Source organism: Brassica napus, chromosome A5 (assembly GCF_020379485.1).
Source record: "Brassica napus cultivar Da-Ae chromosome A5, Da-Ae, whole genome shotgun sequence".
Classification (NCBI taxonomy): domain Eukaryota; kingdom Viridiplantae; phylum Streptophyta; class Magnoliopsida; order Brassicales; family Brassicaceae; genus Brassica; species Brassica napus.
Genome location: NC_063438.1, coordinates 25615243 through 25635137, shown reverse-complemented (window position 1 = coordinate 25635137; position 19895 = coordinate 25615243). Strand labels below are relative to the sequence as shown.

General features: G+C 35.0%; 5 protein-coding genes across 5 annotated transcripts; 4 read left to right on the top strand and 1 right to left on the bottom strand.

The window, feature by feature from the left end:
- Positions 1 to 874: 874 nt before the first annotated feature.
- Positions 875 to 1632, bottom strand: LOC106377147 (cyclin-dependent protein kinase inhibitor SMR1-like). The gene has a single exon (XM_013817326.3). It carries the CDS (start codon positions 1553 to 1555, stop codon positions 1052 to 1054), a length of 504 nt encoding a protein of 167 aa, XP_013672780.3. The 5' UTR covers positions 1556 to 1632; the 3' UTR covers positions 875 to 1051.
- A 4054-nt stretch (positions 1633 to 5686) lies between these two features.
- Positions 5687 to 8475, top strand: LOC106452611 (probable U3 small nucleolar RNA-associated protein 7). The gene is made up of 9 exons (XM_013894769.3): positions 5687 to 5921; positions 6017 to 6082; positions 6157 to 6222; positions 6293 to 6382; positions 6553 to 6685; positions 6809 to 6927; positions 7027 to 7094; positions 7188 to 7236; positions 7325 to 8475. The coding sequence occupies exons 2-9, from the start codon at positions 6023 to 6025 to the stop codon at positions 8336 to 8338; spliced, it is 1599 nt and encodes a 532-aa protein (XP_013750223.2). The 5' UTR covers positions 5687 to 5921; positions 6017 to 6022; the 3' UTR covers positions 8339 to 8475.
- Positions 8144 to 11452, top strand: LOC106345560 (3-phosphoinositide-dependent protein kinase 2-like). The gene is made up of 12 exons (XM_013784745.3): positions 8144 to 8319; positions 8632 to 8835; positions 8927 to 9107; positions 9187 to 9239; positions 9313 to 9414; positions 9484 to 9592; positions 9709 to 9787; positions 10056 to 10221; positions 10302 to 10436; positions 10508 to 10662; positions 10731 to 10953; positions 11050 to 11452. The coding sequence occupies exons 2-12, from the start codon at positions 8671 to 8673 to the stop codon at positions 11131 to 11133; spliced, it is 1452 nt and encodes a 483-aa protein (XP_013640199.2). The 5' UTR covers positions 8144 to 8319; positions 8632 to 8670; the 3' UTR covers positions 11134 to 11452.
- Positions 11453 to 14147: 2695 nt separating this feature from the next.
- LOC106454873 (putative F-box protein At1g47390) lies at positions 14148 to 17299 on the top strand. The gene is made up of 2 exons (XM_048779989.1): positions 14148 to 14295; positions 14424 to 17299. The coding sequence occupies exon 2, from the start codon at positions 15944 to 15946 to the stop codon at positions 17069 to 17071; it is 1128 nt and encodes a 375-aa protein (XP_048635946.1). The 5' UTR covers positions 14148 to 14295; positions 14424 to 15943; the 3' UTR covers positions 17072 to 17299.
- A 157-nt stretch (positions 17300 to 17456) lies between these two features.
- On the top strand, positions 17457 to 19882 carry LOC106454239 (putative F-box/kelch-repeat protein At1g32430). The gene has a single exon (XM_022720395.2). The coding sequence runs from the start codon at positions 17889 to 17891 to the stop codon at positions 19137 to 19139; it is 1251 nt and encodes a 416-aa protein (XP_022576116.2). The 5' UTR covers positions 17457 to 17888; the 3' UTR covers positions 19140 to 19882.
- Positions 19883 to 19895: the final 13 nt, after the last annotated feature.

The following is a 19895-nucleotide window of genomic DNA, read 5'->3' as shown; positions in this document are numbered from 1 at the left end:
AGTATTATTCAATACAAAAACGATTTGCATAGTAACTACAGATCCCAAAGTTACGTACGTATGTCGCTCTACCGGCCGGTCAAAATGTCAGAAACAAGCGTGAAATTCAGATCAGCAATTTTGATATTAATATTACTGAGCTAACTAAATATATACATGTGCATGTTTTTTTACTGAGCTAGTATTATAACATTGCTACTTTTACAAAAAAAAAACTACTTTAAAATAGGTATTTGTATCACTACATGTGCATGATATTTACATTTGTAGAAGAAGAAAAGATAGTTGCATAGATCAAGGCTTCATTATCTCCGCGTTGTTGTTGCTTTCACAACGTAGGACACGCAACTGATACATCTTCTACCAAATTAGCACCTAATACTTTTAAACGCCATTAGCATTTTTTATAACAAAATTAACTGATATCATTGATACTTGTATATTATTACAAAAAATATTTCTATTAATGAAAATGAAATTCTGCACTTAACTTTACTGTAGCTTGTTCAACTGATTGTAAATTTCGAAAGGGACCATTATTGAAATAGCTTATAAAACATATATTTGAAAATAAAAATGGCGTCTACGGCTTCAATGTATGTGAACTATAGCAGAATCATTGCATTTAATTTCCCTTAGTCGGTTGCATAAATGCAGTGGTTTCATACTTAAACGTCGATGTACCACCTATAGGCTTATTAAGCTAACATGATATCACAGATTCACAGTAAGTAACTTGCGTGGATAAAACAGTTTTATCGACACATATAGTGAAATCACGTAACTTTTCCACCCATGACGCTGGATCATAAATAACTCGATCTTGTCTCTTAGAAATGACATAAATATCCCAATTATTATTAGAAAACTTGGCAATTGGAATTAAATTTCATTTATTACGGAATTTACAACAACGACCCCTCCATGCGGAATTAATATGCGGCTACAGAAAATTATCCATCCATTTTGAAAATTAAAATACTTATAATAAGGTTTTTAATTTATATATTTCCAGTAAAACTGTAGAAAATGTAAATCTTGAACTAAAGGCTCATCTTCGCGCACAATAAAGATAACGTCTCCGCCGTTTAGCCGTCGTTGACGTGTCACTATAGACAGAGGAGAAGAAACGGTCAATCTCTTCCTTGTTCATGATAATCTCAGGAGCCGACACTAAGAGCTTCCTCTTACACGATCTTATCACCAGAGCCGCCGTAGGCGACGGTTTTGAAGGCAGTGCACGAGGTTTTCTCGGCGGGGGAGGTGGAGAATCGTGGACAGAAGGAATCTTGTGTTCTTGAGATGTGGGTGTGCTGCAGCTAAAGCCCTCGTCGTTATCACCATCGCCGTCTTTGTTGTCTTTAGAGGTTTTAGATGGGATCTTGATGGTTGCTGGGAAGTTGAATTGGGACAGATCTTGTAATAACTCAAGATCATCCATGTCTGTAAATGTGTGCTTATGTTTGGAAAACCTTTTTTGTGTGGATGTAGAAAACTTGTTGGAGAAGTGAGGTTGAGAGGGGCTTGTTATATGTGTTTGTGTCTTTACATACATGTATACACATGCGTAAAGTTAGAATGTCGCATTTAGAAACGAGAGTTACTTTTTGACATGATTGTGAAAAAGAAAAAAAAAAGAATGGAGATAAGAAATGTAAATATATATAGGAAGGAGAATGAAAGTAATTTCCGAATTTAGAAAATATAGTATTACTAGGGAAGGTATGATGATAAATTACTTGTATAGTTGTTGTTTTTTTGTTGCTTAACGACATATAGTTGTATTTGTATTGTATGCATGTACAACTGGACCACATGTGCTTCACCGTTTTGATAGAGTTTACCTAATTTCCGAATAATAACTTTTATAAAACGGGGTTGTAATGGAGCGTTGCAGTTAAATACGTGGGGATAATATAAATTAAATCATATTATTTTTGAAAATATAGTGAGGCGTCTTAGAAAGACAAAGAGTTTGTATACTCTCCAATCTCTATGATTTATCAATAAAACGAATTTGATGTAGTAATTGCCGCAAAAAGAATTATAAGCTAGCCAAATTAATCTAAAAATGAACTATTGAAGAGGAGTATCTTTCAGTGTTACCTAAAAAATGAACTACTAAAGAGTTATTTTCAGTGTTTTTTTTATCATATTATTGTTCTTTTGATAAAAAGAGTTACTTTCAGTGTTATGGTAGTATGTAAAACCGGTCGACAAAATTTTTTTTTGGATTAATGAACGTAGTAAATTTACTGTCGGACAAGAATGTAATCCACGTGAATGAAAAAGAATGCGGGATTGGGGTTGTCTAACCCAAAGTGGTATAGCATCGAACGCATAGATTAGCATTGCTCACATTGTTGATGTTAATGGTCAAATGTTACAATTTACTTTTTTTACGGTGCTTAAGGTAGGGTAGTTTTAAGATGAACGAAATACTAGCAATGATTTGGGATAACCTTTATATATGACTGTACATTTGGTTCTAATGTCATTTTTGGAATACTAGCAATAATTTCGTAATTTTGATTTAAAAAAACTTACGAAATTCTGGGAAGACTATTTTTTTTTTTTTGCAAATATACAAAAGGCAAATTAAACTTAAATTTTGGAAGCTCAGTAATTAGCGGGCCACGACAAATGAAACAAACGCAAATGCTGTTCTTGTACCATCGGCCTCCCATCTAAAAACGTGTGGGTTATGGTCTCAACAACAACACTAAAGTCTGTACGTATGTACAGAAACTTTTACTTGATAAAAAGAACTATAACGACCATCAAAATAATAGTAATACCACTATAAGTAAAGTACATTTGCATATATACAAACTATAGATCAACGTCTTATCTTAGATCTCAAACATAAAGTTTGGTTCAATATGTCTTGTAACTATTACAATCTAAAGACATGGCATGTGTTTAGATCTAAACTCTTGTTCATGCATCATTATATATAAGTAAACAACTGATTGCAAACAGTTTTTGTAACTTTTATATCTATCAACTAAATGTCCAATATGAGAAGCTGTTTAGTTTTTATGTGACATTATGATTTCAAGATATACGATGGACCCACAACGTTTTACACGCCGAGATTAATAATATGAAAATACACTACCTTACATGCCATTTAACAATTATTAGGCTGTAACACGAGTTTGCTACTAGCCTCTATATATGATTATGATTCAACTTCTACTAGTGGTTGCATTTTGTCGATTTAGCTTTAGTTTATATTTTGCTACCTGGACTTGTTTTTTCTTTTGTCATCATTATGCTATGTCGTATTTGAAGTTAGATTCGATCTCTCTGTACATATACACTAGCTGCGCTGCGTGATGTACAACATGTATATATAAAAATTACAAATGATGTGTAGATATACGGCAACGTATGACAATTTTTGGACATGCCACGTATCGGAGTGCATGTGGTGATGAAATAGAGTAGATCTGTGGAAGCAAGTCAGTAGTAATATCCAAATAAAAAAAGTACAGAAGTAGAAAGATCTAAATGATCTCTCGCAGGAAATCTCGATCTCTTGTCCTTGCTTTTATTTACTTTTTGTTTTTGTCAACCTTTCTTTTTTACTCCATTCTTTTCTCTTGGTAATTGTAAACTTCTTATTTTGGTTTATAGACATTGACACGTTTTTGGTTTGGTTTAGGTACAAAGGGAGGTATGGACACAGAGAGATGTATTAGGATAAGCCGATGTTATTTGTGAGGCCATGAGACCATACAATCACAATCAAACAATCTGTAGCATTTATAATACATCAATTACGCACGATGTTGAAGTTTCGGTGGTCCATCATCTATACGTTTGTTTGATTCGGCCAAACCAAGCCGTCTAAAATTCAACTAAATTAGATTCTGGTTCTTAAGTGGACACTGGATGAGGAAATAAAAACAAGTGATCTGGATGGAAGTCTGAACTCTAAAACAGTCCTATAAAATTAAAATGCATTATAATAAAAATCAACTCAGATGATTGTACAATGAAATCATAGTTTAATCAAATTCAGAGTAGATCTTGTTTCATTTGGTTACATATTTCCTATAAATGGAAAATATCACTAACCAAAGAGGACAAGAAAAAATAAGATTAAAAAAGACTCCTGGATTTATAACACTTTTGTAAATCGATCAGGGGTTATATACTCTCAAGAAAAATATTATAATATATTCATATTCATTATAATGAAATTCATACATCTTGAGTTGGAGGAAATATTCTCGCATATATTTTCAAGGTATGCATGAACCATTATGGCCGTACACTAAAGCAGTGATAACAAAGAGTATATATCGTAGGCATAAGAATCAGTGAATCACTATGACATGTGGGTTACAAAGAAAACAAACCTAATTGATAAGAATGATTTTTTATTTTATTTTTGGCAAATCCATATAGTCGATCAAATCTACATAGGATTCCAGAATATTTCTGTTTTTTTAATCTAAATAACATAAATGATTAGCATTCACCACCGTTTTAGCATTTTATATCTTGTAATGTACAATGTAGACAAAGAAAGCAAGTGAAACGTAACGTGCATGGCCTCCAAATCATGAACTCATTCATGTATTCTTTTGTTATTTAATCTTATACACTAATATATTTAGATTTAGGCAGCAATAAATTATCAAATGCCATAAAATTCCAAAGACTATACCAATCGACACCAAAAGTAAAGATAAGGAGCATCATGGCTCTCCCTTGGATGGTTTATGAAACTTCATACTCAATTGTCTCCCTGTTATCAAAATGAAGGAATGTAAATATCATACAAATTAAAGTTGACATAGATTAATTGCATCATTTATCTAACCAAGAAAATTATCATAATAGGTTGCTGATGATAGTAGTTGTTACTTTTTATTATTAGAGAGGCCGCCTGAGTCCTGACCGGACCAGCAAACCAGCAGTCACATGCGGGACCAAGATTTATTTATAATTACGAAAGACATAATTGGTACTTTCTTAATCTACTTATAGTTTTTTTTTAACAAGGCTTTTGTTAGATTTCAAGGAAATTAGGAAGCGTTGACGATGTTTGGATGTCAGTTCACTGCATATTGAAAATATTATCTATATATATTAGTATAAAAATGTAATCATAAGAATTATTATTATTATATTAATAAATTATGAATAATCCGGAAAATAGTTTTATTGGAATCCAATGCTTTGAGCTAGTTAACAAAAAAAAAACTAATAATAATAACAAACAATGTTGTCCTAAAGGTCCAAAATAGCTAAGATGGGTCGGTTCTCCATTAGAGAATCACTTTCAAGCAAGTGGATGAAAACATTAATGTGAAGTTAACTAGCCACACATTATGTTCTAGATGTGTGATCATACTATCATCTTGATTGATCTAATTGCACATAGCATTATCAGCATGAAACATATATACAGAAAAATCTAGTAGAAAAAAAAATAGCTTGGAAGACTCATGCAAGAGTAAACTAAACATACAAGTCATCCACATTGAAATGGCTTCAAGCGAACATGCACTTACGTATTTGAAAACTGTAGAAGAGTAATCACTGCCTACAGGGGGTTAGAGTAATCTCTAGCTCGTGGGTCTCGCTAGGCTCTTTCTTTTACCCAGCTCAGGCCCAGTTAAGAGTACTCCAGGCCCAATACTCTTTATTTTTGTCAACCCCAGGCCTACTCAAATTATCTCGATTTTTTTTTTCCTTTTTTCCTAAAATTACAAAAACAAGTCCAATCAGCGCAGGTTCGATCTCGGAGCTCTTCCTCAATTAACACATCTTTCTTCTGCTAAACCCATTTAAAAAAGCTTCACCGTCGCCGTGTGCTGTTTCTTCCTCACCGCCGCCGTCTCAAATCTCAAACTCACGCCTCTCAGGTGAAAGCTAATTCAAAAGTTCAATCTTTTTCTCAGGTTCGTCTCGATCTTCACAACTCTTCCCGTTATATATTACTGCTGGATCCGTTGGTTTTGAGATTTAAATGTAATGAGTTGTCTGATACGTTTAGGTTATAATGGAGGTCGCTTTAGAGGATAACAGTCTCATGGATAAGGTCTTGCCTCCTGATGAGCAGGTACTAGTTTCAAACATTTTAATTGTTTGTGGGTTTCAGTAAAGTTGAGAACTTTGCTTTAAATTTCTATGCAGGAGATTGATGTTGAGCTGGAGGCTAAAGAGAAGAAGTATCTTAGAGGAGAAGGTGCTAATCTAGAGGTAATGATTTGTTGTTTTTTTTTTGGTTTGTGGAATGCAGAGGTTGAGTGTTTTTCTTCTTGTTCTGCAGACGTTGAAAGATAAGAAACTAAAGACTCAACTTGCTTCACGAGAGAAGTTGTATGGGAAGTCTGCTAAAGCTGCTGCTAAAATCGAGAAGGTAAAAGTTTTACTCCTTCAGTAAGCTTTGTGTTGATCTTGTTTTTACACTTTTTTGCCGGTGCTTCTTGGAGATGAATGCTTCACTTGTGGTTAAGCAACAGTTCTAATTCTTCAGCTGGTTTCAAATTCTTAATTGGTGTCTTGTTATCTGGTTTGTGTTTTATGTAGTGGCTCTTGCCGGCTTCGGCAGGGTACCTGGAGACTGATGGTTTAGAGAAGACTTGGAGGGTCAAGCAGACAGATATTGCCAAAGAAGTGGATATATTAAGCTCAAGAAACCAATATGACATTGTGCTTCCAGGTAACTCAGAGGGAAAGTCATATTTCAAGTTTGTAAAATTTGTAATTAGGTTACTCTGTGTGATAGAGACTTCTTTTTTTATTTATGTGTTCTTGTGATTCATTTTGCTGGCATCATATGTAGATTTTGGCCCGTACAAACTTGATTTTACTGCAAGTGGACGGCATATGCTAGCTGGTGGTCGCAAAGGCCACCTTGCTCTTGTAGACATGATGAGTATGAACCTAATTAAAGAGATCCAGGTCGGCTTTTTTTAATACCATAAATAATAACCTTAATCAGGGCTTGTTATATGTAATCTTTATGATTAAGGTCTTAACAGAAGTTGATGATATCTGCAGGTAAGAGAAACAGTACGTGATGTTGCATTCCTGCACAATGACCAATTCTTTGCAGCTGCCCAGAAGAAGTATGTGTGTTTTCACATCTATTAACATCACCTTCTCTATGCTATACCTCCTTGTGTCTTAGTCTTATGTTTTGACTCGTTGATTTTTGACAGGTATTCTTATATCTATGCGAGAGATGGAACTGAACTCCATTGTTTGAAGGTGAGGCTTATTGATTTATTTTATACGTTCATTGAAATATATCGATGGTGTTCTTGGTTATATTGACTCAAACCTTTGTCTACTTCAGGAACGTGGTCCAGTGGCTAGACTCAGGTTCCTAAAGAACCATTTCCTCCTCGCATCAGTGAACAAAATCGGTCAGCTACATTACCAAGACGTAACCTACGGAGACATGGTGGCTAGTATCCGAACAGGCAAAGGCAGAACAGATGTAATGGAAGTGAATCCTTACAACGGCGTCGTCGCCTTGGGACACTCTGGTGGAACCGTCACAATGTGGAAACCAACAAGCCAAGCACCTCTAGTCCAAATGCAGTGCCACCCCGGTCCAGTCTCCTCTCTCGCTTTCCACCACAACGGCCACCTCATGGCTACGTCAGGCAAAGAGCGCAAACTCAAGATCTGGGATCTGCGCAAGTTCGAGGAGGTTCAGACCATCCACGGCTTCCACGCCAAGACGCTGAGTTTCAGCCAGAAAGGTCTGCTAGCAGCTGGAACAGGATCGTTCGTCCAGGTTCTAGGAGACTCGAGCGGTGACTATAGCAGATACATGAGCCACTCGATGGTGAAAGGCTACCAGATCGAGAAGGTCATGTTCAGACCGTACGAGGACGTTCTGGGGATCGGTCACTCGATGGGATGGTCCAGCGTTCTCATTCCAGGGTCTGGAGAGCCGAACTTCGATTCTTGGGTGGCTAACCCGTTTGAAACGACGAAGCAGAGGCGGGAGAAGGAAGTGCACTTGCTTCTTGATAAGCTCCCGCCTGAGACGATCATGCTGGATCCTTCTAAGATCGGTGCGATGAGACCTTCGAGGAGGAAGGAGAGGTTGACTAGAGGAGAGATTGAAGCTGAGAAAGAGGTGGCGGTAGAAGCGGCGAAGGGGGTTGAGCTGAAGAAGAAGACTAAAGGAAGGAATAAACCGAGTAAGAGGACTAAGAAGAAGAAAGAGTTAGTGGAGAACGCGAAGAGAACGTTCCCGGAGCAAGAGAACAGTGCTGCTGGTAAGAAGAGAAGAATCGGTGAAGATGCTGCGGCTGAGCTACCCGCTTGTCTGAAAAGGTTTGCCCGAAAAAACTGAAAGTGATGTGAAACACAGACAGAAACTGAAAGTGATGTCTTAAGATTTTGTTTTTTTTTTCCTTTTTCTCCTAATGTTCATATTATGAGAAAATTGACATTATACGATTTAGCAAAAAAAAAAAAAAACATTTCTCATAGAATGTTTCATGTTTCACATGTTGAAGTAATGAAATAAAAATACAAATGACTCTTATAAAATTATTATGTTAAAAATAGATAAGAAGAAGATGAAGAAAGTGTCACATTCTTTCTTCTTCATCGAATTGAGAAAGTTCTCGTCTTATGTAATAGATCCAATGTGGGGACTTGTCGAGATGTAGAAGAAAGTTGATGACAATGGAGAATGAATTTGATTCAAAGCTTTCTCTTCAAGGGAATGGTGAAGGCAGCAGCATATCAAGAAGCAAGAGCTTCGCATTCAAGGCTCCTCAGGAGAATTTCACCATCCAGGATTTCGAGCTCGACAAGATCTATGGCGTTGGCTCTTATTCAAAGGTCTTGATCTTTACTCATCAAATCTGTATGCTCTCTACCTAAAAATTGAGATCCTTTACATAAGCAGGCTTGTGGATAAATTTGAACACAGGTTGTTAGGGCGACGAAGAAGAAGGATGGAGGCGTGTACGCGTTGAAGATCATGGACAAAAAGTTTATCACCAAGGAGAATAAAACAGCTTATGTCAAACTCGAGAGGATTGTTCTTGATCAGCTTGACCATCCTGGGATTGTCAAACTCTTCTTCACATTTCAAGATAACTTCTCTCTATGTAAGCTATAGTTTCTTTCTTTTATAGACCATCCACTCTCTGTGCTTGAATAATAAATGATCTTGGTCTCATTTTATAGACATGGCGCTTGAATCATGCGAAGGTGGGGAGCTTTTTGACCAAATCACCAGAGTAAGATTACTACTATTCAGAATCTGTGAAGATTGTTTCATATTCTCAAAATATTGTGTTGTGTTTTTGGCAGAAAGGTCGTCTATCAGAGGATGAAGCTCGGTTCTACGGTGCAGAAGTTGTGGATGCTCTTGAGTATATACATACTATGGGACTGATACATAGAGATATTAAGGTAGCTTCTTTCTCTAACATATCACCTTAACAAGGACGTTATTGCTAACTTGTATTTTTGAGTGAGTAGCCGGAGAATCTGTTGCTGACTTCAGATGGACACATTAAGATTGCTGATTTTGGTAGTGTAAAGCCAATGCAAGACAGCCAGATCACTCTACTTCCCAATGCAGCTTCCGGTAAATATATGAAGTTCCATCTCCTTTCCTATATTCTCAAGGCTTTAGTAGTTATTGATAATTGTTTACAGATTCTTGTTTTGTAAGCATGTCTGTAACACTGGTGACTTATGCAGATGATAAGGCCTGCACTTTTGTCGGTACGGCTGCATATGTTCCTCCTGAAGTTCTCAACTCCTCTCCAGCAACTTTCGGGTACAGACTGTTATGTTAGAACCAATGTTCAAGAAATCGCTAGTCGACGGTTAAACGCCTTATAGAGAGCATTATTGTTTAAGCGGGCGCTTAGACTTTTTTGAACGCCTACACCTATTTTAAAATATATCAATTTGGTTCTTTGCTGGTTAGAACAAATGTTTCACCACTATGTGATGAAGCTTTTTTGGTTCTGTGGATTACTATACTACAATGGCTCTTACTTGAAACAATTTTTCTTTGTTATTTGTGGAACAACTTCAAACAGAAACGATCTTTGGGCACTGGGCTGCACTCTGTACCAAATGCTATCAGGAACATCTCCATTCAAAGACGCAAGTGAATGGCTGATTTTCCAAAGAATCATTGCTAGAGACTTAAAGTTCCCAAATCATTTCTCAGAAGCAGCAAGAGACCTCATCGACCGGTTGCTGGTAAGCTATGCTCCCTTACCTTAAGTCCTTTTGCTCATTAGGAAACATAACAAGCCTTGATCTCTGGTACTCTCTTTCAGGATACAGATCCTAGTAGAAGACCAGGAGCTGGACCAGAAGGTTATGCTTCTCTCAAGAGACATCCTTTCTTCAAAGGAGTTGACTGGAAAAAACCAAGATCACAAACTCCTCCAAAACTAGCTCCAGATCCTTCGGTATTTACCTCCTTATATATATATGTACTCCTAACCAGTTTTTATCTTGATCCAGTTTTTATCTTGTGCAGTCTCAGTCAGCATCTCCTGAGAGAGACGGTTCTCCATGGAACCCAACACATGTTGGAGATGCCTCAGCCATGCAGAACAATGGTCCCTCTTCAACTTCTGAATCCTCTGGTTCCATAACCAGGCTTGCCTCCATAGACTCTTTTGATTCGAGATGGTGAGACACTAACTAGGCTTTTTACTGGTCTCTGTACTCAAATCCTAACTCGGTTCTGTTATAATCAGGCAACAGTTTCTTGAACCGGGAGAATCGGTTATAATGCTATCAGCAGTGAAGAAGCTACGGAAAATCACGAGTAAGAAGGTGCAGCTGATACTCACCAACAAACCGAGACTGATCTACGTCGATCCATCAAAGCTTGTTGCCAAAGGGAATATCATCTGGTCTGATAACTCCAGTGACCTCAACGTTCAAATCTCAAGTCCTTCCCATTTCAAGATTTGCACAGTAAGACACAACAATCCAATGGCTCTCACCAGCTTTCCGTTGTTTTATTTATATTTTATAGGAGATGAAACTTGACTGTTTGATTTGATTTGGCAGCCGAAGAAGGTTCTATCGATTGAAGACTCGAAACAACGAGCTTTGCAGTGGAGAAAGGCAATTGAAACTCTTCAAAACCGTTGAGGCTCCTAGGCTGATTGTGTCCATTCATTACATCCCAATTTGTTATTTTTTTCCTTTTGATTTTTGTTTCTTTCAATATAATTCAATTGATTACTATCACTACATCTGGTTTGTATGCATAAGAGAAGAGTCTTTCCCAATTTGTTATTTTTTTATTTTTGTTTCTTTCAATATAATTCAATTGATTACTATCACTACATCTGGTTTGTATGCATAAGAGAAGAGTCTTCTCTGTATTCAAGGACGTTTCTCGGGCCGAAAGTTTGCCTTAAGATGAGCATTTATAGTAGTTAATGAATCTGTTATTTCGGTTATAAAAGTTCTTGTCTGATTCAGCATGTGCAGAAATTGTACGGAATGTTATTTTTTTTTTCAAATGTCATCCCTTTCGATTTTACATGCAGAAATGCATTTAAAGAGGGATAATCATAGATCTAAAGCAAATATTGGTTAAGAGAAATGAAAATATAAACACAGAGATTTATCTACCAACACCCATCGCGAAGAGAGGTAAACAATTTCTTTTTCTTATAATGTTCCATTCAGTTTCATTTGATGTGCATAACACTCTGAAATTCTAAATCTCTTTGTGAATTTGATCATTTCAGGCAATTGTTAAAATCAAGTTTGATAAATTCACTAAATCCATAAATCAAATCTCTTTGCATTAATTGAGATTAGTTCAGGCAATTGATAACATTTTTGTGTCTGCCATAAGTAAGATCTAGATTTTAAGTTATCCAGAAAAATCTAGTATTAAGAACAATTCATATGAAGAAATATAAGATTACACTAGTAATTCTATCAAAAAATTCATCATTAACTTTTCAAATACAATGTTCAATTCCAACTTGGTCTTTTCAGCATCCTTCTCCTTATGCTTCAGAATTTTCTAAATTCATCCAAAATCTATTCTATTAAAACGCAAGTATGACCAATTGACATATGTTGAGTCTAATAATTGCTATGTTATCAAATCTAAAAAAAATAAAACATAATACTTTTAAACTGAATTGAAATTAAAACCGCATTTCCATAACTACCATCTATTGGTCAAACCATGTATTTTGTAACCTCCTTTCCATAATTATCGATGGCCACACCACTTCTTTCTAATATTTATATTAGGCAACTGTTATATAAATGATAATAATTATTCTTTTCTTTTGGGTTTATATCAAAATTAAGTTTGCTTACTTCCTTTCAACAGTATTCTATCAAAATTTTCTTTTGTGTGTTATTGGATAATCTGAACCTTTTTCTTTTTAGAATTTTAACCTTTTATTTTATTAATAGAACACATTATTTTATATAATTATGTATACAGTTACATTATTGACATATCTTTCTATAATTGTATGCTAATTATTCCTTATAATCTCAGTTAAAAAGTATAAAATTTAATTTTTATATCACAGACACTTTATATTTGTTAAGAAATACAAAATAAAAACACTTATTATAGTGTCATTTTTTCACCTTTAATATTACAAAAGAAAATATATACTATTTTCACCGACTATTAAAATATAATATTTAGTTATAATAAAATTTGGTATATTTAATTATTTTAACTAATTATAACTTACATCTCACCTAAAAATTAGGATTTATTCAACTAGACATTAATTTATTCAAATTTTAAATATTTTATATAGACATTAAGTTTATCAATTAACAAAGAGCAAGATGTTAAAATAGGTTTTAACGGTTTTAATAGAAATAAACATTCATATAAAATCATTTAGTTTAACGGGATTAAAATAGGTTATTCGATCAAAAATATTTATTAAATGTTATATCTATTCTATTAAAACAGCAGTGTGACCCATTGATAAAAAGTTATGTCCAACTTAAATTTTAATAATACATACCTTTTTAATATAACTGCAATGAAATATATATATATATTATGTAATCCCCCACTTAAAGTGCCTAATGATCGGCAACCACCACTTTTTGTAACTGTATCCATATATCTTATTTTTGTTATGTAACCACCATTATTTTTACTGTTCAAATCCCAACAATTTTTTCGATGATGTTCATGTATTTCATTTTTCCTAACATAATCCCAACTATTACTCGGATTCTTTATTTTAATTAATATTTTTTATTAAATATTTTTACTTTCACCCATAAATTTTTGAAAATTTATTGAAATTGTTTTTATTATAAAATTTTATAATATTAATTAAAATATAATAGATATATTTTAATATTTTTATAATTTTAATTTTAAATTTTTTATTAAACATTTTTTTTGTATATATATTGATTTAAAAAAAGAAAAAAAATTATCCTCCTGCAACCGCCCGCAACCGCAAACGGTAGCTGGAGCCAGCTTTTGAATTTATGAGATTCGGAGCGGGTTGAAGCGGTTTAGAGCGATTTGAGTGATTGTTGCAAACCGCCGACAACCGCTACCAACCGCAAAAGCAGCGTTTGCGGGTGGTAGCGGAAAAACCAATCGCACAATTAATAGAATTTATGGTATATTTGTATTTTAATATTTTTACATAATTTAAATGAATATCCATATTTGAACTGAACTCGTAATGATCCAAACTGAATCCGAACTAAAATTTATAAATATCCAAATAGGTTTTAATCTCTCATCTAAAGACCAATATCTGAATAGTCGGAATCGAACCTGAACTCTTATCCCTACATGTAGTCTATAATATGAATATATGATCACAGATAAAAACACAAATATGATTACAAAAAAATACATATATGATATAAGGAAAGACACAAATACATATGGAACTTGATTTATTTAATATACTTACAAAAATTATCTATTCTATTAAATTCATATCATACAAAAATATGATTCTACAAACACACAACCATATAAATTATAGGATTTTTAACGTAAAAACCCCTCAATTATGTTTCATTCGGGTAAAAACCCCTCAATTATTTATTCAATGAATAAACCCCTCAAGTTAGTTTTCTTAACAAATCGACCCCTCCGTCTACAGTATCGTTAAAAGCTGTGATTTGTCGTTAAGTGAGAAACGCATCGTTTCATTAAATGGCCAAAAACGTCACAGCTTTCATATCTTTTCTTCATCTATTTTCAGAATCCCCAAATCGAAAATTTTAGGGTTCTTGCTTGTTCTCTCCAACTTTTCTTCAGTCCTCTTCGTTCATGTAAGTAAACAAACTATTTCATGTTCTTATTTTTCGAAATTTTTGTTCTTATGCCATTAACTAGCCTGTGGTTTTGCTATTTCTTCTTTTAAATTGTTGTTAATATTTGAATTTTCTATTGATTTTAGTGTAAAGAGATTGATAGTAGGAGTCATAACCACAATGGATTTAGGTCGTGGAATACCCAGAAAGTGTCAGTGTGAATCATTGACAATTATGTTGATTTCAAAAACAAAAGAGAATCCAGGAGGAAAATTCTATTGATGTGGAGCTATCTTTGGTCATGGCCATATGTTTTAAGTGGCCAGATGGATGAAGCACATATGGAAGAGTTTGATCTTGTGGCTGAAAAACAAGCTACCATAGAGAAAGAATTAATGGAGCTGAAGCAAGACCTTGATTTGAAGAAAGACGTAGGAGAGATTATTGTGGTCTTGGAGAGTATTAGAGCTAAGTTTTAGAAGTGTTGTTGGTTTATTTTGATCAAATTGTTATTGTTAGTTGTTGGTGGTGTATGATTCCTACCTTGTGTGTATCTTATGAGTTGTTTGTATCTTATGCTCAAGTTGTTGCTGTTAACATTTTTTCATTTATTATCCACAATCAAGTCGTTAAGTCACAAAAATACACAGAAACATGAAAATTTTCTCATAAACCTAAAACTTACAAAAAAGCAAAAGAAGAGTAACATGGTGTCGAGACAAAAGCAGGTTCTTATGACCTTGAAACACCAAAAACCTGAAACTCTTTCACTTTTTTTTTTCCTTCAGTTTGTCTCACGATTCCTTCACCGTTCCTTTTCAATTTCGAAACAGAATACACAAAACAGAAAAGAACTCTCCAAATCTCTCTGAATTTTGCCCTCTCCTGAATCTCACTATGGAAACTTGAAAACCCCAGAATTTGATAAACAAGGGTTCGTCATCGGTCGTTGTCGTATGTCTTATGATAACTTTGAGATTTTTTAAAAACACTTAGGATTTTTACAGAGGCTTTAAGTCCTATTCCTAAACTACATGCCGTGTTTTAATCTAATGTCATCTTATTTAATTAAAAAAATCATGTAGTTTACGAGTAATCAAAACACAGCGTATTGCATAAACGGTAGAATTAACGGAGGGTTTGATTTGTTAAGAAAACTAACTTGAGGGGTTTATTCATTGAATCAATACTTGAGGGGTTTTTACCCGAATGAAACATAATTGAGGGGTTTTTACGTTAAAAACCCTAAATTATATTAGACAAAAAAATTTAAAAACAAAATATATACCCGCCCTCTCGAGGGCGGGTCAATATCTAGTTGTACTTAAACCAGCTGCAATGGTTCTAAAAGGATTCAAAATATATAATCACTCTAAAATAAGACTTATATCATGGTTAAAAAGTTAAAAAAAAAACCATAAAAAAAGTCATAATACACATTTACTATATTTCTTAAAATTTTAAAACATACATTGCTTCAATTATCAGATTTACTAATTTTCCAAACTAGATACGCGCGTTAGTAGTCGTATGTATATCTTTTTACAATTTTGTCTTTTGTAAATATCTTTAATCTTCTACGGATATGTTTACGGAATAAACAGTTGAAACCCTAGTTGGGAAAACTTAATAAGCAAAGTAGTTAATCTGAAAGTAAAAGACCCTAATGGCTAACCAGGAGAAGCTTCCGTGGGATTTGACTGAAGAGATCCTCTCTTGTGTCCCTCCTGAATCTCTTGTCCGGTTCAGAACCGTCTCCAAACAATGGAACGCTCTTTTAAGCGACAAGACGTTCATCAAAAAACACAAGACCAAGATGACGTATCGATTCATCTTAGCAACCAAATCCAAGATTTATTCGGTAAGTGTCAATCCAAAGATCGAGGTGCATGACTTGATGTTAGATGTTCCTGATTTAGAACCTCATGCGTTACCTAGACGCTTGATGGATTGCGATGGGCTTTTGCTATGTGACATGGGTAAAAGAGGCATGGTTTCGAACCCATGGTTAAAACAGACTAGACGGGTCGAGCACGAGGGTAACCATCAAAGTTTTGATTTCAGTGGCATAGGTTATGATGATGATAATGGTTACAAGACCCTTGGGACTCATCGAACGGAACTAGATCCTACAAAGACATTTTGGAAAACCCTTGATTTTTCATCCGATGCATGGAAGGAACAAAGAGGTGTGATGAAGTCTAGTGGTAGTAGTAGTAGTCCTAGTACTACTGAGGAAGGTACAACTGTAATTACTTTTCACAGTACCAGTGGTGTGTCTTTGAATGGAACTTGGTATCGTGTTGCTTCTTATAACGAAACCAAGTACTCGTACTTCATAGTTAACTTCGATTTTACTAAGGAAACATTCAACCAATTTTGTGACCTGCCATGTGAGGATAACAAGCATGATGATGCTCTTGTTCTTAGGGTATTTATTGGAGATCGGTTTTCGTTGTTAAAGCAATCACATCTAACAAAGAAGATTCAGATTTGGGTGACCAAGAACAAGATTCATAAACGGGGTGGTAGAGATGTGGAATGGATGAATTTCATGGAAGTGTCGATTCCTAACTTGCCGGATTTGGTACAGCCAAGTTACTTCATCAACGATAAGAGGCTTGTAGTGTGTTCTTGCGACACAGATGGCCAAGCTTTGATCTATGTTGTGGGGAACAATAACTTGATCAGTAAAACCAAAATAGATCTTGTTGCCGATTTTTGGCCTTCGCATTGCTCCTTAATTCCCAGCTTGGTCTCGGTTCCTGGAGGTAAAAGAGAAGAAGCAGGATGACTAGTTTAATCTCATTACATCCAGCTTCTTGTTTGGTTCTTGAGGAAGGTTCGGTTGATTTGGTTTTGTTGTTTTCATTAACAACCTTCTTTGTTGGAAGTAGAGATTTTGCTAAATTTCCTTTTTGTTTTTGTTTTGCTTTTATTTTCTCAGAATGGTTTCTTTTATAATGTTTTGGAGCAAACTAGGTTATGTTTAACGAATTCTGTTTAACTCGTGGTTTTGACTTCGAAACGTACGTTAAATTCTTTTGACTATATGGTAGTCGTATGTACTATATGTTCCTAATTTTAAGAACTACATTTGTCTCAACATTAATTATCAAAAATATGCACAGAAGAAACATGCACCATCTACTTACTAGCAGTACAATACCACAACGTTCTAATGCAAGTTAACTTGTCCAATAAAGTTTTGCCACAGAGACAAGTTTGATCTTTTTTTTTTTTCGACAAGCTTGATCTTTGATCCACTAAAGGTAGAACTTATGTATCACCTTCACAATTAAAAATAGAGATATTAATGGTGATTCTTGAAAATACTTATAAGATCTCAACAAAACATAGCGTTTAGAAAAAAAGCCCATGCACGTAGGTTTCGGCATGGTCGTATATATATTAATATTTCTTTTCTGTAAACGGATAGTCTTATACTTTCTTTTCCAAAATAAATATGAAAAATAAAATAAAACACATGATAAATACGAACGGAGAGAATATGGGGGATCTAATGTTTATATATACCAAAATATTGTTTTGTAAACTCCGGATTTGATATAAAAGAAAACAAGAAATATTTTTCTGTAAGAATCGTCAATATGAAAAGGCTGCAGCGACTCATGAAACACAACAAAAACCCTATAATGGAAAACAAAGAGAAGCTTCCATGGGAGTTAGTGGAAGATATCCTCTCTCGTGTCCCTCCCAAACCACTTGTCCGATTCAGAACCGTTTGCAAACGATGGAACACTCTCTTCGACGACAATACTTTCATCAACAACCACAAGATGACGTTTCGATTCATTGTAGTGACTAAATCCAAGGTTTATTCGGTAAGTCTGAACCCCGAGATAGAGGTGAGTGAGTTAACCTTAGATATCCCCGGTTTAAACAATCAGAAACCTAATGACTTGGTCGATTGCAATGGGCTCTTGCTATGTGGCATGAAAGAAGGAGCTGTCGTTTGTAACCCGTGGTCCGGACAAATTAGATGCATCAAGGCCGAGGTTAGTCAATCTAGTTTAGAATATCGTGGCCTAGGTTATGATGGTAATAGGATAGGTAAGAAAATTGTTTATGAAACCCTTGCGTTTTATCTAAATACTATAAGCTCTACCACTGCATGGAGAATCGATGACCTTGGCACCGATACGTGGAAACAAGTGTTGAAAGAAGTAAAAGATGAAACATCGCCTCAAAATTTGTTCTATATGCACTCGACAAGAGGTGTATCGTTGAATGGAAATTTGTTTTGGGTTGCTTATTACCAGAGTCATCGCTCGTTGCTCTTAGTAGTAAGCTTCGATTTTGGGAGCGGAAAATACTTCAACTTTTGTGGTCTACCGTGTGTGGAGAACGATCATAGCGATGCTCTTGTCCTTAGGGTTTTTAGGGGAGATCGGTTTTCGTTGTTAAAGCAGTGCCATGTAACAAAGAAGATTCAGATTTGGGTGGCCAAGGACAAGATTGATAATGGGCATAGTAGAGATGTGAAATGGATGAGTTTCATGGAAGTGTCAATCCCTGACTTGCCGTATTTAGTACAGAAACAATCCTACCCTCAGCCGAGTTACTTCATTGACGATAAAAGGGATAAAAGGCTGGTCGTGTGTTCTTGCGATGTAAATGGCCGGGCTTGGATCTATGTTGTTGGGGAAAGCAAGTTAATCAGTAAAACCCGATTGGATTTCGTAGTGGATCCTTGGCCTTTGCATTGTACCTGTTTTCCCAGTTTGGTCATGGTTGGTGGATGTCCAAGAGAAGACAAAGAAAAGAAGAAAAAGCAGAATTACGTGTTTAATATTTCTTTCCTTATATTTTTTTGTTTGGTTGCTTTTTTTTTTTTTTGAATGAAATTTAATTTGTTTGGTTGTTTGGGAAGCTTAAGTTGCTTTTTAGCAAAAATAAATTATTTTTAATTGTTTAGAACAGGCTAGATTGAATGTTTAATGGTCTCAGTCAGTTTAAGTCTAGGGTTCTGAGTTTTATTCGGGAATTTGTTAGCTTTCACTTGTGTTTTGAGATGTGTCGATTCATTACATCCCACATTGTTATTTTTCCCCTTTTTTCCTAATCAATTGTTTCCTATCACTACGTCTGGTTGTATGCATAGTGAAGAGTCTTATCTGCATTAAAGAACGTTTTTGAGCCGTAAGTGTGTCTTCTTCAGTGCCGAAAGATGATCATTTGAGTTGCAGACATATAACAAGAGAATCAATTCTAGACGTCAACCTTTAGTTGATGAATTTCGGTTATAATGGACCTTGTCTGATTGTTCATGTGCAGACTGCAGAAATTGTATGGAATGTTGTACATTTCGATTCTTTTATTACATGAATTTGAAAAAGAATATGCATTTCAAGAGGAATAAAATCGGTTTACATGAGAAATTGTATGTATGTAAATCACTTTTCAACCCAACTATTATTCATTTAACCAAAAAGAATCATAGACCTAAAGCAAACAGTGGTTAGTATTATATAAGACACCGAGAGATGTATTAAGCCTCTATCATTCTCCTGCTGTTAGCTATACAGGGTGTCAGTTTATACTGTTATGCTCCCGCCTTTTCTTTTAACGGTTGATGATGACTCTGATCCTCTATT

Coding starts and splice junctions, on each gene's coding strand:
- LOC106454873 (XM_048779989.1), top strand. CDS start 15,944: ATGGCTAACCAGGAGAAGCTTCCGTGGGATTTGACTGAAGAGATCCTC.
- LOC106454239 (XM_022720395.2), top strand. CDS start 17,889: ATGAAAAGGCTGCAGCGACTCATGAAACACAACAAAAACCCTATAATG.
- LOC106452611 (XM_013894769.3), top strand. CDS start 6,023: ATGGAGGTCGCTTTAGAGGATAACAGTCTCATGGATAAGGTCTTGCCT. Junction 6,083..6,156: donor TCTTGCCTCCTGATGAGCAG/GTACTAGTTTCA, acceptor ATTTCTATGCAG/GAGATTGATGTTGAGCTGGA. Junction 6,383..6,552: donor CTGCTGCTAAAATCGAGAAG/GTAAAAGTTTTA, acceptor TGTTTTATGTAG/TGGCTCTTGCCGGCTTCGGC.
- LOC106377147 (XM_013817326.3), bottom strand. CDS start 1,555: ATGTATGTAAAGACACAAACACATATAACAAGCCCCTCTCAACCTCAC.
- LOC106345560 (XM_013784745.3), top strand. CDS start 8,671: ATGACAATGGAGAATGAATTTGATTCAAAGCTTTCTCTTCAAGGGAAT. Junction 8,836..8,926: donor GCGTTGGCTCTTATTCAAAG/GTCTTGATCTTT, acceptor ATTTGAACACAG/GTTGTTAGGGCGACGAAGAA. Junction 10,954..11,049: donor CCCATTTCAAGATTTGCACA/GTAAGACACAAC, acceptor TTGATTTGGCAG/CCGAAGAAGGTTCTATCGAT.